Source organism: Neoarius graeffei, chromosome 5 (genome assembly GCF_027579695.1).
Source record: "Neoarius graeffei isolate fNeoGra1 chromosome 5, fNeoGra1.pri, whole genome shotgun sequence".
NCBI lineage: Eukaryota > Metazoa > Chordata > Actinopteri > Siluriformes > Ariidae > Neoarius > Neoarius graeffei.
Window position 1 is genome coordinate 18,366,771 of NC_083573.1, and position 15,007 is coordinate 18,381,777.

The 15,007-nt window shown below is 43.9% G+C and overlaps 1 protein-coding gene across 2 annotated transcripts in view; it reads left to right on the top strand.

Annotated features, from left to right (window-relative positions):
* The window catches only part of fbxo45 (F-box protein 45), a 39,662-nt gene that overhangs the window by 16,335 nt on the left and 8,320 nt on the right, over nt 1–15,007 (top strand). For both annotated transcript variants that reach the window (XM_060921359.1, XM_060921360.1), the window contains one exon: nt 8,190–8,546. In XM_060921359.1, the coding sequence (XP_060777342.1) occupies nt 8,190–8,546 (357 nt within the window). The remainder of the gene's footprint in view (nt 1–8,189; nt 8,547–15,007) is intronic.

The window sequence follows — 15,007 nt, forward strand, 5'->3', positions numbered from 1 at the left end:
CCCCCAGCTGCATTGTTCTGGGCCTTTGGCCCATCATTCGGACAGGCTGAAATTTGGAAAGACAGGCAACATTTCAGACTTGTCTGTTCTGTGACCGTCTACTTAAAATTCCTTATTTCCCACACTGTATATCATTTTGTAAACCTCAGGATCCTGGCTTATCATTTGTTACACTGACCAGAAAAAGGTGCCAGCTGTGTTGATATCACTTTGTCATCACTTAGGACAAACCATGCAGTTTTAATGATGCTTAACATTGGAGCTTTTTTTTTGTATTGTAGTATTTAGTTACGCTGACCAAAAAGTAACCCTGCATTTAAAAAAAAAAAAAAGGTTAAAGTGCATATCACGGGTAAATTCAGGAGCAAGATCAATGTAATTCTATTTTATATTAAACTTTTGGTCAAATATCTGTCACATTTTGCATTTTGTGCAATTTTTTTTACCTTACACAATACCAGAAAAATTCAGTTGAAATCAAGCCATTTGAGGCGAATTTGTCTGCCTCTGAAAAAACTTGGCATTTGGATTTCCCAGCAAACATTGATTTTCGTGACGTCACGTGTGGGACGCCTCCTTCTGAATCCTACGTCAGCGCTGGTTTGTTTGAGAAAACGACCTGGTGGTTTTCTGCAAATTTCTTCAACGTTATCACGTAATTTATTAAAATGGTTAACAGATATATCGTAGGAGGGTGTAGCAACACCAATCTTGATGGGATTAGTACTCATCATTTTCCAAAAGACCGGACAATGAGAGAGAAATGGGAGCGCTTCATGCAAGGCACCCAGAAGCCAAGGACCAAAGAACAGCCGAGAAAAAGACCAAGAAAATCGGTGATTCACAAGTTGACTGTTGCCAGGGCAAGAAATAAGAGAGACTATACTCTAAATTAGGTGTTCCTGTGTTTGTGTGGTACACGGATAATGTTATTTATTGACACACACAAAAGTAAACAACACAAAAGCGCTGTGCGATAATACACTTCACATGCATCAAGGGATATGCGTGTCAGGGCTTGAGATCTTGGGACCTGTCAAACACACATTAAATGTATATACAACCCTGCTTAGCCGATTCCATGTGTGTGGCTTATGAAATCTTTCTCCTACAGTAGCCAGTACTCTTCTCAATGAAGAAATGTATAAATACATAATAGTGTGGCAGTTCGTAGGAGGGGGAGGAGCGCAGAAAGACGGCAGGCCAGAATAAAGTTCAATAAGACTACATTCAGACTGCACCCTGAAACGACCCATATCCAATTTTTTTGCCCATATGCGACCTGTATCCGATTTGTTATTGACAATCTGAACAACACAGATCCGATTTTTTCACATGCGACCCAGGCCGCTTGGATATGTGGTCCTAATTCCGATGCATATCCGTTATTTTCACATGCGACTGCAGTCTGACCGGACAGGTCGCATTCATGTGACCTACAAGTCATCAACAAGAGACAAACGTCACTATTCTGCGTTGGCTAATCCCGCCTCTTTGGTGGAAAACAACAACATTTGTACAGTTTTCAGAATTTAAATAGACTTATATAGAATTGATCAAGCTAATCAGGGCTTAATTTGAGGGGGAGCAAGCCGGAGCGCGCTCCGGAACCTCGGACGTTGGCTCCGGCAGCTATTTACACTGGATCCGGTGATCCGCCACCTCTCTTGACTATGTAACAAAATAAAAAAATTTTTTTAAATAAATAAATGCAAGTTTATTTAGTGTTAATGTCTGATTTTGAGATCTGTCTTGTTGATGATTTCTCTCATGAAACGACATCCACAAAATATCTGTTTGTATATTACAGAAAAGGAGGGTGCACACTTCCGTGGCCACGGGAGGAAGACACGCTTTTCGGGGAAAAAGAAGTGGAAGCGCTCTGCCAGCAGTTTTGCATCAATGACCCACGACATGTCATCAGGGCATTCAGGGAAAGTAATGGAGAATTCATCCCAGATGAACTGAAGGGCCTCATGGCCGTGATCAACACTGTCCCTATCTCAAGTGCAGAGTGTGAGCGGGGTTTTTCGCAGATGAAGTTTATTTGTAGTGTTATTACAATACATGCCCAGAAGCGCCCCCCCTTCTTTCTTTTTTTTTCGCACCGGAGCCAGTCATCCTCTGTGCTCCGGGACCTCCCACTTTACAAATTAAACACTGAAGCTAATGGTGGATTTGGTAGGGACCTGGATGTTAAACCATTCTGTATTACAAGATTATAAGATTGTTCTGGTAATTTCCAGTAATTTGACACCTTCGGTCTCATTAGTCTGCTGCCCACATTAATCAGATTGTGTGAGTTCCGCCGCCGCCACAAAAACCACATCGCCAGGTCTCGCCTCATCTCCATGCTTTACTTGCAAACTTGAAGAGTGCGCTTTTTTTTTTGTTTACGTATTACGTAGATGTGCTTATATTGCGTGTCAATTTGCGCATGCGGGACACTTTTGGGTCATTTTCCGTTCATATTGGAGATCGCATACAAGTCTCATATAATTGGTAATGTGAACGGCCTAACAAAAAAATCGGATTTCACAACAAATCGGATATGGGTCGTTTCAGGTTGCAGTCTGAACGTAGTGTAACTTGTTTATTTTTGCGCTTTTCAGATGCAAACTTCACTCTCCCAGCCATGCACGCGCGCACGCACGCACACACAAGTCGTCTGGTTGGGGAGAGAGCTCACTTCCTCTGCTCGCTCTCTCTCTTTATATAGGGCGCAGTCACTGGGAAATCACACAAACACAGGTTAATTGACATCAGGTGTAGTGATTCTGCCACTTACCTTCCCTGATTCCGCCCTCCGGTCACAGACCGGTGTTTGACCACGCTCCCGCTGCCACATACCCCTACCGCCCGACTCAGGCCAGGCAGCCGTCCGGCCTGCAGCCGACTCCTCCCCCCCACCCGACAGGAGAGAAAGTCCGCCACAACCATCTGCGCCCCCGGCCTGTGGATCACCTTGAAGTTAAAGGGTTGGACTGCCAGATACCAACGGGTGATCCGCGCGTTGGCATCCTTCATGCGGTGGAGCCACTGGAGGGGCGCGTGGTCCGAACAGAGGGTGAAAGGGCGTCCCAGCAGGTAATAGTGGAGGGCGAGGACTGCCCACTTGATCGCAAGGCACTCCTTTTCGATGGTGCTGTAGCGCCCCTCGCGTACCGACAGCTTTCTGCTGATGTACAGCACTGGACGGTCCTCCCCCTCCACCTCCTGGGACAAAACGGCCCCCAGCCCTCTGTCCAACGCATCCGTTTGCAAAACAAAGGGGAGAGAAAAGTCAGGGGAGTGTAACAGTGGCCCCCCGCACAGTGCAGCCTTCACCTCAGAGAAAGCCCGCTGGCATTGCTCCGTCCACTGGACCAGATCTGGTGCCCCCTTTTTAGTGAGATCAGTCAGCGGGCTGGTGACGTCCAAATAATTAGGTATAAACCTACGATAATAGCCAGCCAGCCCCAGGAACTGTCTCACCCCCTTTTTGGTCTTGGGCCTCGGGTAGGCCGCAATTGCTGCTGTCTTGTTAATTTGGGGACGCACCTGCCCATTGCCCAAGTGGAAGCCCAGATACCGTACTTCCACCCACCCAATCGCACACTTCTTCGGGTTGGCTGTGAGACCCGCTCACTTCAGCGACCTAAGAACGGCCCTCGGGTGTTGTAGGTGCTGCGACCAGTCATTACTATAAATAATGATGTCATCTAAGTACGCGGCCGCATAGGTGGCGTGGGGGCGGAGGACCTTATCCATCAGCTGCTGGAATGTAGCGTGCGCCCCAAACAACCCAAAAGGAAGTGTGACAAACTGGTGTAAGCCGAACAGTGTGGAAAAGGCCATTTTTTTCTCGGGATAATGGAGTCAAGGGGATCTGCCAATAACCCTTTGTCAAATCCAGTGTCGAGTAAAAGCAAGCCGTGCCTAGTCGATCGAGCAGCTCATCAATACAAGGCATTGGGTACGCATCGAATTTAGACACCGCGTTGACTTTTCTATAGTCTACACAGAACCGGACCGACCCGTTGGCCTTGGGTACCAAGACCACCGGGCTGCTCCAGTCACTGTGGGACTCCTCGATGCTGCCCATTTCGAGCATGACCTCAAGTTCTTCCCGAACCACCTTTTTCTTGTGTTTGGGTAGCCTGTAAGGGCGGCTATGCACTACCACCCCTGGGGGCGTCTTAATGTGGTGCTCTATGAGGTTGGTGCGGCCGGGCAGGGGCGAGAACACGTCTGAAAACTCAGTCTGCAACTGGGCAACCTCTGCGAGTTGGGTCAGGGAGAGTTGGTCTCCACAGGGGACCGGAGAGGTACGTGATGCCAATGCTCCCTTTGAACCTCCGGCCCCAGCTCCGCCTTCTCCGGAACTACCAACGCCACGGGGACCTCCTCGTTCCAGAATTTGAGCAGATTGAGGTGGTAAATCTGTAGCGCCCCACCCCTGTCCGTTCGCCTCACCTCGTAGTCGATGTCCCCGACTCGCCGTGTGACCTCAAAGGGTCCTTGCCACTTGGCGATCAATTTGGAGCTCGATGTGGGCAACAGTACAAGTACTTTATCTCCCGGTGCGAACTCCCTAAGGTGCGTACCCCTGTCGTACAGGTGGGTTTGCCGTTCTTGGGCCTGCCGCAAATTCTCCTGGGTTAGGTGTGAGAGTGTGTGGAGTTTTGCGCGCAGGGCAATAACGTATTGAATTTCGTTTTTACTTGGTGAAGGTCCCTCCTCCCAGTTTTCTCGCAGTACATCTAGAATGCCGCGAGGCTTACGCCCATATAATAATTCGAACGGGGCCGTCGGAACAGCCGCCAAATGGTCCTCCGCCAACTCAATGGCCTGATCCAGCGACGCCGGGCGGTGACACTGGACCCACTCCGCGGTTCCCTCGGGTAGGCGGGCGATGAACTGCTCCAGCACCACCTGATCATTGATTCCCTCGGCGTCGCGGTTGTCGGCCCTCAACCACCACCAGCAGGCGTCCCAGAGCTGCTGGCCAAACGCGAACGGCCGGCCGACTTCCTCCAGACGCAGAGCGTGGAAGCGCTGTCGCTGTTGTTCGGGGGTGCACCCCAGCCGCTGGAGGACGGCCTGGCGAAGGTCCGCGTAGGCCAGCCGGCGGTCGGTGGGGAGCTGTAGCGCGGCCAGCTGTACCTCGCCCGTTAGCAGGGGGAGGAGGCGTGCCGCGCGCTGTTCCACCGGCCAGCCCGAGGCTTCTGCTGCCTGCTCGAAGAGCATGAGGAAGGCCTCGGGGTCGTCATGCAGGCCCATCTTATTTAGGGTGAGGGAAGAAGGGCCCGTGGCGGTGGAGATGTTGGACCCCGCCGACGCAAGGAGGTGCCGGAACGCCTGTCGATCTTCCTGCTGCACCAGGGCCTCGAACCGGTGCTCTTGCTCCTTCTGGAGGGTGACTAGCGCCTGGTGCTGGCTCTGCTGGGCCGTGGCGAGGGCGTGGACCAGGTCTGCGAAGGGGGAGGACTCCATGGGGCTGTTCTTTTCCCGTGCTCGAGCCCGGGTTTCAGCACCACTGTGGCAGTTTGTAGGAGGGGGAGGAGCACAGAAAGACGGCAGGCCAGAATAAAGTTCAATAATTTATTTTTGCTCTTTTCAGATGCAAACTTCACTCTCCCAGCTATGCACGCGTGCACACAAGTCCTCTGGTTGGGGAGAGAGCTCACTTCCTCTGCTCTCTCTCTCTCTCTCTCTCTCTCTCTCTCTTTATATAGGGCGCGGTCACTGGGAAGACACAGGTTAATTGACATCAGGTGTAGTGATTCTGCCACTTACCTTCCCTGACTCCGCCCTCCGGTCACAGACCGGTGCTTGACCACACCCCCGCTGCCACAATAGTAATTAGAAAAAATATGATTTATGTAATGATAGACAGATGAGCATTGATGCATGAATCCATGGGCTTAGAAGCTCAAGCGACAATTTCATATTTCAATGCAAAATCGCTATCTGCCAAACTTGGTCTACACAGACTGTGCACTGAAACCGTACAAGCTCTCTCAGCCTGCTGGCGGATCCGCACGTGACGTCACGAGTCTGGCTCCAGACTCCCTTGGGATTTTTCCAGACGCGTTTTAGTTTATTTTTTTCTGCTGTAGACAGATGGCCTTGTGCAAAATTACCCTTCTGGATGAGTGTGTAAAGGGACATACTTTCATATAAAAAAAACACCTAAATTGGTCCAGGATATGCACTTTAAGCATTGTGGTCATTTTCTTTAAAGGTGACTTATTATACCTCTTTTCCACATGTTAACACCATTCCCTGAGGTCTTAATGAAAGGTCTGTGATATATTTTGATCAAAATACTACAAGGATAAAGCACCACAGCTCCCTTCTCACTCTGTCTAAACAACCCTGTTCAAAACAGCTGATTTGAGTGCCTGGTCCTTTAAATGATAATGAGCCACTGCTCACGCCATCCTCCTCTTCTGCCAGCCAATCAGATGATGTTTTTCTCATAAATATTCAATAACAAAGGCAGTTCTCAAGCCATGAGGGGGTGGGATAATTCTAATGATCTCTGCTTGTGACTTATGCCTCTTTTCCACCAAATCAGTTCCAGGGCTGGTTCGGGGCCAGTGCTGGTTAACAACTCATTCAACTCGCGAGCCAGCTGCGAACCAGTTTGCTTTTCCATAGCTCACGGTGCTAAGAGAAACCACGTCATTACGTCGCTGTATACGTCAGTTACGTCGCTACATTTGCGGAAGAAGCAGCAGCAACAACAATAATAATAATGGATGACTTCGCGTTTGTACAGCTGCTGCTTCTCGTCGCTTAAAAATGGCGATCTTTCGCGGTCTTGTTATTGTTGTTGGTCTTAACAACTCCGCCCCCCCGCTGATGTAAGCGGTTCTTTCCTCTGGCCCAGCAGAGAGTTGGTGCTAGCCTGGAACCGTTTTTTTCTGGCCCCAGAGCCAGTTCTTTGTCAGTGGAAACAGAAAACCCGGTTCCAAACTAAGCACTGGCCCCGAACCAGCCCTGGAACTGCTTTGGTGGAAAAGGGGCATTAGAAAGAGGAGCTGAATCTGAACAGGTTGTTTGAAGCTCATGTTTTCTGAAATAGGCAGCACAAAAGAAACTGGCTGGATGTCTTTTGTAGATTTTGTAGGTTGGTTGGCTCCAGATACCCAAATGTATGTGTAAACACTGAAAAAGTGAGTTTTTCACAATATGTCCTCTTTAACAGTATTTTTTTAAGCAAATATATTCTTTAACATGCTAAATTGGAGAGAATGAAACATCTGGTACAAAAATATATTCATGTCCAATCAGCTACCTGTGCTTGGGAGTTACATTAGAGTCAATCTGTAGCTACATTTACATGGAACCTAATAATCCGTTAAATAATCAGATTCACACTTGCTCAGAATAAAATGGGAATATTTTAGTCATGTAAATGTTCGATTAGCTTGTCTTCTCCACCTGTAACCTTTTATACCTTCGAGCAGTGATGACGTTTTACCTTTTCCGGAGCAGGATCAGTCAGTTGTGCAGGATTGTGCACATGTCAGAAATTCTATTCTAGTTGTTCACTTGAGATATATAAATATGCACGTCTGTCTAATTGTGGAATGTCCAATTGGAATTAATTCATTTTGACTGTAAAGAATGTGTGCATGTGAAAATAGCTAATGTCATGAAAGTACTAATGATACCTATGATAGATGTGGAATATTGATGTGTTTTCCTAAAGAATTATCACATAATTGAAAAAAATTACAGCTCAAGCTGTAACAATGACTCGTTTAATAAAGCAACAGGGCCCATTAAGTTTCCTCCTCCTTATTTTATTTACGTTCTTAGCATCACACACAAGAAGGAGCAAAGAAGATGTAGATTTTATTAACAACTGCAAGTGTAAATGTATACGTCATGGGCTAGTGTGTCTTGTCCCAAAGTGCTGTTTGGATCCAATAGTGAGAACCTAATTTCATTCCAATCAAAAATGAGTTTTTCTTCTTTTCAGGAAGTTGCAAAAGAAGATATAGTGTCTCTCTTATTTTAAAAAATGCTCTTTTTACAAACATTAAAAACCTTAGTTATTGAGACCACAGTGGTATCACAATTTTCAAAGCATTCCCATTTTATTTAAATGAAAAGAAAGCATTGAGAAGCATACATCAAGTGTCGCATAGTGGATGCTGAAAAAACACTGTTCCTCTCTTCTTTTTTCTTCTCAGTTGAAGTCATTTCAGCATGCACTGAGCTCCCACGACTGCTCCCGGAACGTGTATGTCAAGAAAAATGGGTTCACGCTCCACCGTAACCCGATTGCTCAGAGTACTGATGGCGCTCGTGCGAAAATTGGCTTCACGGAGGGCAGACATGCCTGGGAAATCTGGTGGGAAGGGCCACTAGGTACAGTGGCAGTGATTGGCATCGCAACCAAGAGGGCACCCATGCAGTGCCAGGGCTATGTTGCACTGCTGGGGAGCGATGATCAGAGCTGGGGCTGGAATCTTGTTGATAATAATCTGCTTCACAATGGCGAGGTCAATGGAAACTTCCCACAGTGCAATAACGCACCCAAGTACCAGGTAAGCTGACAAAATTCCTGCCACATGCTAGTTATTGATGCAAGCAGTTTCAGTTACTTTGTGGATCTTTCTCTAAAGCATTTCATTTAATGTGGCTGAGTAAGCTAGGGAACTAGCTCTCAAAACATTCATTCCCAAATCGGGCAACTATTGTTTATAGTTGACAACAATATCCACTTGATAATATTTAGCAGATTTAGTATTTGAGTTTGTTACATTCCAGAAATAACTGCTGGAAACAGTGTCTGAATCCACTATGAAACTAGGATCTGGTGCTGCTGCTAGTCAAACTGGGATCCTAATATAATGTCCATAGGGTTTTCTAGGAAGAATTTCTTTTAATAGCGATTTGAGAGTGATCATCTAGTTTTTAGGAAGCCATGGCCTAATGGTTAGAGAAGCAGATTTGGAACCAAAAGGTCACCGGTTAAATTCCCTAGGCCAGCAGCAATGGCTGAAGTGCCCTTGAGCAAGGCAACTAACCCCCAACTGCTCCCCAGGCTGCTCTGGGTATGCTCTACAGGGTTTCCGCGGAGTCTTAAAAAGTCTAAAATTTGATAATCCTAATTTAAAGGTCCCATGGCATGGTGGTTTGTTGATGCTTTAAACAGGCTCGTGGAGGCTTCCGGATGTTATATCTGGAGCCTTTCTCGAAATGAACCCTCGGCACGTAAATATAGCCTCCTGGGAGAAAGCCCCATTTCAGCGCTTTTCCCAGTGCATCGTTTTGCTAATGAGAAGCAGGAGGCGGGGAAGGGTAGAGGGTGGGCCATGGGGGGAGGGGCTTGACCAAGCTGCTCGCACACATACTCACTATCAGCGCCTGTAGCCACGCTGCTAAGACAAAACCCCGTTCTCCCTCGGACTCCTTTCATAAACTCAACGTGACACAGAGAACAGAGAGTGAGAGTGTTCGGAGTGGTAGTTTACGAACGTGTAATACCCTAGGCTTGAACACGCACTCCATAACCAAAGAGGATAGAAGCAGCAACTACAGCAACATATCACTTATCCAGCAGAAGACATGCATTGCGGAGCAATAGTCAAACATAAGCTCATAAGTTACAGTCAATTTCCAGACTAAACTCAGTTTAACAGAGTATGCTGCATGCTCTTTAGTTTTGTAGCGCAGATTACCTGGCTAACTGCAGGAAGCAGTTAGCTGCACAGCTAATGTAGCCATTGCTAGGCTAACGCACCGATTTTAAAACACCGGCAAAACGACCAGTTATACACTTACTTGTTCGGTGTTTGTTGCTGATGCGGCAGGGATGCTTGGTACGGACCCAGGCTTCAGTGACAGTTGATGTGCAAAACCTGCCCTGTACTGTCCCAAGTTGTGGAAACATTCCTCAGGAAAATGCTTCCGACAAACATACACTGTCTTAGGTAGACTCGACGGCGTATTATTGAAGTAAATAAAATTAAGCCACTGTGTCTTCAGGGGCTTTCCCGTCGGCAGTAAAAACAGACTCTTTTCTGTGTTGTCACATCCATGTACAGCGCAATTTCCATGTTTCGCTCACTTAGGTGATGCCATGTTGTTGTGTCCTCTATGGTCTCCTCACTACAACTGGGCGGGGCAATCCATACAGTGGGTGGGAATCCGGGGGGGGGCGTGGGGATCATCTCCCTTGCTGACGTAGTAAAGGGAAGAGCTTATCAACGCGCCGTTTTGACGCGCCATTCTCAAATGTTGGGCATAGTTTGGTTTACACATTATGAAATTTCTAGCTACTGGGGTGACTTAAGAAGGTCAGAGGAACTCATTTTAACGTTAAAAAAACCTCAGAAAGTGAAAATTTCATGCCATGGGACCTTTAAGGACTTAAAAAGTCTAAAATACGAGCATATTTTGCATTGTAGGTCTTAAATGTAATTTTGTGAAGTCTTAAATCCTTACGTCCATTTACCCCATTCGCTTTTTTTTGTTAAATGCGTTGGTGACATTCATAATTAGTCATATAGGCTAGGCCTACTTAGTATCAGTAGGCTACGCTGCAAACTACAAATGAGACACAGTGGAATCCGGCGTCTAGCCCGGTTGGCATGGTGATGCACAGGGCATGGTACACGCGCATTTAGACAGTAGAGCCTAAAAGAAGCGAGGGAGATTGTCACGGTTTGTAGCAAAATGGGCAAATGCAAGTTTAATGACTGCTGGCTTGAACGCAATGATTTCGTAGACTGGTTAAAACGTGTACCAAACAATCCGTTTGAGGCGTACTGCACATTGTGCAAAAGAACACTCAAACTCAGCACCCTGGGTGTAAAGGCACTGGAATCGCACGCGAAAGCGGAGAAGCACTAGGCTGCCCATAAAAGTCTGCAACAATCGCATGCCATCACTCAATTTTGTTCACCGTTGTCAGGTCCAAGCACATCTCGAGACGGTGTATCAGCTAACTCTGTGCGAACTGTAACGTTACAACACACAAACCGTACAGAATCGAATGCCTCATCCTCAAGTGATTTGCGGGATGTCTTTGGCTCCACTGCAACTTTGCTCCTCATTAATGCAAGAGCGCACCCTAGAGATGTAATGAGTTCATTGGTGAATGATAATAAATTTTGTTATTTTGAAAGTAATTCAGGCTCTCCCAATTTTCTTTATTTTTTTTGTGCGGCATACACTACCGTTCAAAAGTTTGGGGTCACCCAGACAATTTTGTGTTTTCCATGAAAAGTCACTTTTTATTTACCACCATAAGTTGTAAAATGAATAGAAAATATAGGTAAGACATTTTTCTGGCCATTTCGAGCATTTAATTGACCCCACAAATGTGATGCTCCAGAAACTCAATCTGCTCAAAGGAAGGTCAGTTTTATAGCTTCTCTAAAGAGCTAAACTGTTTTCAGCTGTGCTAACATGATTGTACAAGGGTTTTCTAATCATCCATTAGCCTTCTGAGGCAATGAGCAAACACATTGTACCATTAGAACACTGGAGTGATAGTTGCTGGAAATGGGCCTCTATATACCTATGTAGATATTGCACCAAAAACCAGACATTTAGTAGAATTTGGCTAGAATAGTCATTTGCCACATTAGCAATGTATAGAGTGTATTTCTGATTGGTTTAAAGTGATCTTCATTGAAAAGAACAGTGCTTTTCTTTCAAAAATAAGGAAATTTCAAAGTGACCCCAAACTTTTGAACGGTAGTGTAAGTCTTAAATTTAACCAGTTATGGTCTTAAAAAGGTCTTAAAAAGTCTTAAATTGAACTTGTTCAAGCCTGCAGAAACCCTGGCTCTAGATGAGAGCGTCTGCTAAATGCCTGTAATGTAATCATTTAAGAATGATGGAAAAACATGCGGTGATGTCTAAAACAATTATCAGTGTTTCCTTATTGTAATAATCAATAATCTTTCTTATTTTTAGTGACTTTTTGTATTTAACTGATTAACACTGGATTTACATTGTACAAAATTACATGCTGTCACAGGCAAAATCATACATTGTAAAGGATAATCTTTGGTCATGAATTGAAATCACTGGTCTTCGAACATATGGCCATTTTAGTGCAGCTGTGACCAAAGCCAGTGCCGATGACAGATTTTTGCTTAAAATCTCAGCGCATTAGTGCTGCTATGACATTCACTAATTCGTACAGAAGTGCTCTGTTTGTAGCGATTACTGACTATTATGACAACATGAAGCTAGTTTTATGCTTTCCAGTTGAAGAGCACACACAGTATGGCACAACATAGTCGCTACCTTCGTTGTGTAGTTACACAACATTACTGAAAACGTTCTATTAGGCGTGTAACAATTCACTCAATTCACGAATCAATTCAGTTCGTGACATTAGGTTCACGATTCAATTTTCCCACGATATTTTGGAAAAAATTAAATGAAAACTTATTACCAAATCATGCAACATTTATTTTCCTATTCCTTCCAACTTAAATAAATAATTCCTCTGGCTTAAAAAAAAAAAAAAAAAACTTTTTGCATTTCTTAATAACCAACAATAATTATTTACCCACATTTTGTAAAGGTTGGAGCAAAATATAGTAGCCAGCGTTGGGCAAGTTACTTCAAAACTGTTTTGCATTATTTATTACTTGTTACTGTCATTTTAAAGTAATTAGTTATATTACAATATTACTGTATTTAAAATGTAAGGCATTACACTACTATTGCATTACTTTTAAGTTACTCTCATCAAAATAACTGGAAGTATGGATTTGGCAATCTAAATGTAGCTCAAGACGCTCAATTAGCTCATCACACATCCAGTGGAAGGTGATGTGGTATCTGACTGAGCTAGGCTTATGGTTAAAAACACTAGAATATAATAGCCACAGTGATGGCTCATGGCACAATACAAGGAACGATCATTGCAATAACAAACAAAAGGTAAAAGTCTGGCAAATTGTGATAGAAATACTGTAACTTTAGGCCTATTTATATTAACATTAATTGAACTGTATTGTATTGTAATGTCTAAAGATATGACAGGATACAAAATTAGCATTTCTATGCCTTTATTGTTTTCAGGTTTACAGCATTAAGCATAGTTTATGCTTCATAAAAAAAAAAGATTAGCCCTAAGGGATATGACTCCATTTCAGAAATTTAACAAAAATGAACATATTATGGCAAATCGTAGCCTACAATAAAACTGGCCTGAAAAAACCCACAAGCCTTTTAAATCACAGCTAGACAATGACTATTAGCTGTATGAGGCTACCCAGTCACATTTCGAAAAACAGAATTAGAAATAACAAAATCAAAGTGCTTTTAATGATATTGAAGTGCTTAGGCCTATTAGCCCTCAAAGGAAAGGCAGCTCAATCACTTTTAGTCTGACTTCCGACCAGAAAAAAAACTCAGTTATACAGGACAAAAATGTAAACAAACTGTCAGCATATCTTCAACAACATACTCCACCACAAGTCTCCTAACCTCTTGAGGCTGAAGGAGCATCTCGGAGCGGCAGAACGTTAATTTTGGCTGCTTTGTGATTTTATCGCCACTCCCATCTTCCGCTTGCTTCCTTGCTAACTTCATGCTACTATGGCACCTCTGTAAATGTTTAGTTAAATTACTGGTGCTATTTCGGGAAGTGGACAGTTCTTTAGGTTTAGCACACAAAGTGCATTTGACTACGATTTTCTTCACATCCTTATTTTTCACAAACTTAAAGTAATGGGCGTATGCTCATCTGGAGAATGTGCTATCCGACATTAGATCAGCTGCAGGTTCACTCATCTCTCTCTTCTGTCTGACTAGCCTAAAGAAAAAGGAAGTGAAACATTTTGCGCGGACGTTTCACCTCTGCTGATCTCGCGTGATTTTGGCGAATTTGTATGAAGGAGAAAAAAAAAAAACACTTCATTCCAGGTTAAAAATGCATTGTAACGCACGTTACTGACATTTGTACCGAGTAAAATATTGCCAATTTTTTTTTCTGTAATGCCTTACATTACCACGTTACTGCAAAAAGCAATGCATTATAGTAATTCGTTACTTTTGTAACGCGTTACTCCCAACACTGATAGTAGCCTATTAACTAAAATATTCCTTTTATTAAAGATAAAGTTAATAACAAATAGGCCTTTTCTTAATATACTTTTATGAACATTTGTACTACCTCCATTTACTTCTCTTTTCTTTAGCTTTCATCAGTCTGTAAAAAGAGAGCTCTGATTTCTTGTTAAATCTATTTGTTAATTTCTATTTGTCTTTCCCATTTTAGATATGTTTTTGCTGCATTAGAGCTGTTACTTCCCCCTATAGTGAAGTCATGTGTGTTCCCGCTGTTATACATTATTGTGCCTTCTACTGTCTAAACAACTCAATTACAGCAAGGGAAAACTAATAGATTTCATTTATTCGAATTATCATAAATTTGTATTGTCGCACGATATATCGTTACATGCTATCACAGAGTCTGTTACAGAATTCTTGATCATCTCATATAGTGTGACAAGTAATAGTCAGATTGCTGGAATCATGCAGTGTAAAACCAGCTTAACTCAAACTCGCATAGTAAATAATATTGAGTGAGTTAAGGAAATTAAAATAGGCAGTTGTTAAAATGATGCTGTGTTTGAATGAACAGATGCAAACAGAGATGTTTGTTTGGTTTATAAGAAAGGCACTACACTGGCATTTTGGCATATAAATATTACATGATACGGTCCCTCAGGGTTATAATAAATCATACAGGTGCTGGTCATATAATTAGAATATCATGAAAAAGTTGATTTATTTCAGTAATTCCATTCAAAAAGTGAAACGTGTATATTATATTCATTCATTACACACAGACTGATATATTTCAAATGTTTATTTCTTTTAATGTTGATGATTATAACTGACAACTAATGAAAATCCCAAATTCATTATCTCTAGCCGCTTTATCCTTCTACAGGGTCGCAGGCAAGCTGGAGCCTATCCCAGCTGACTACGGGCGAAAGGCGGGGTACACCCTGGACAAGTCGCCAGGTCA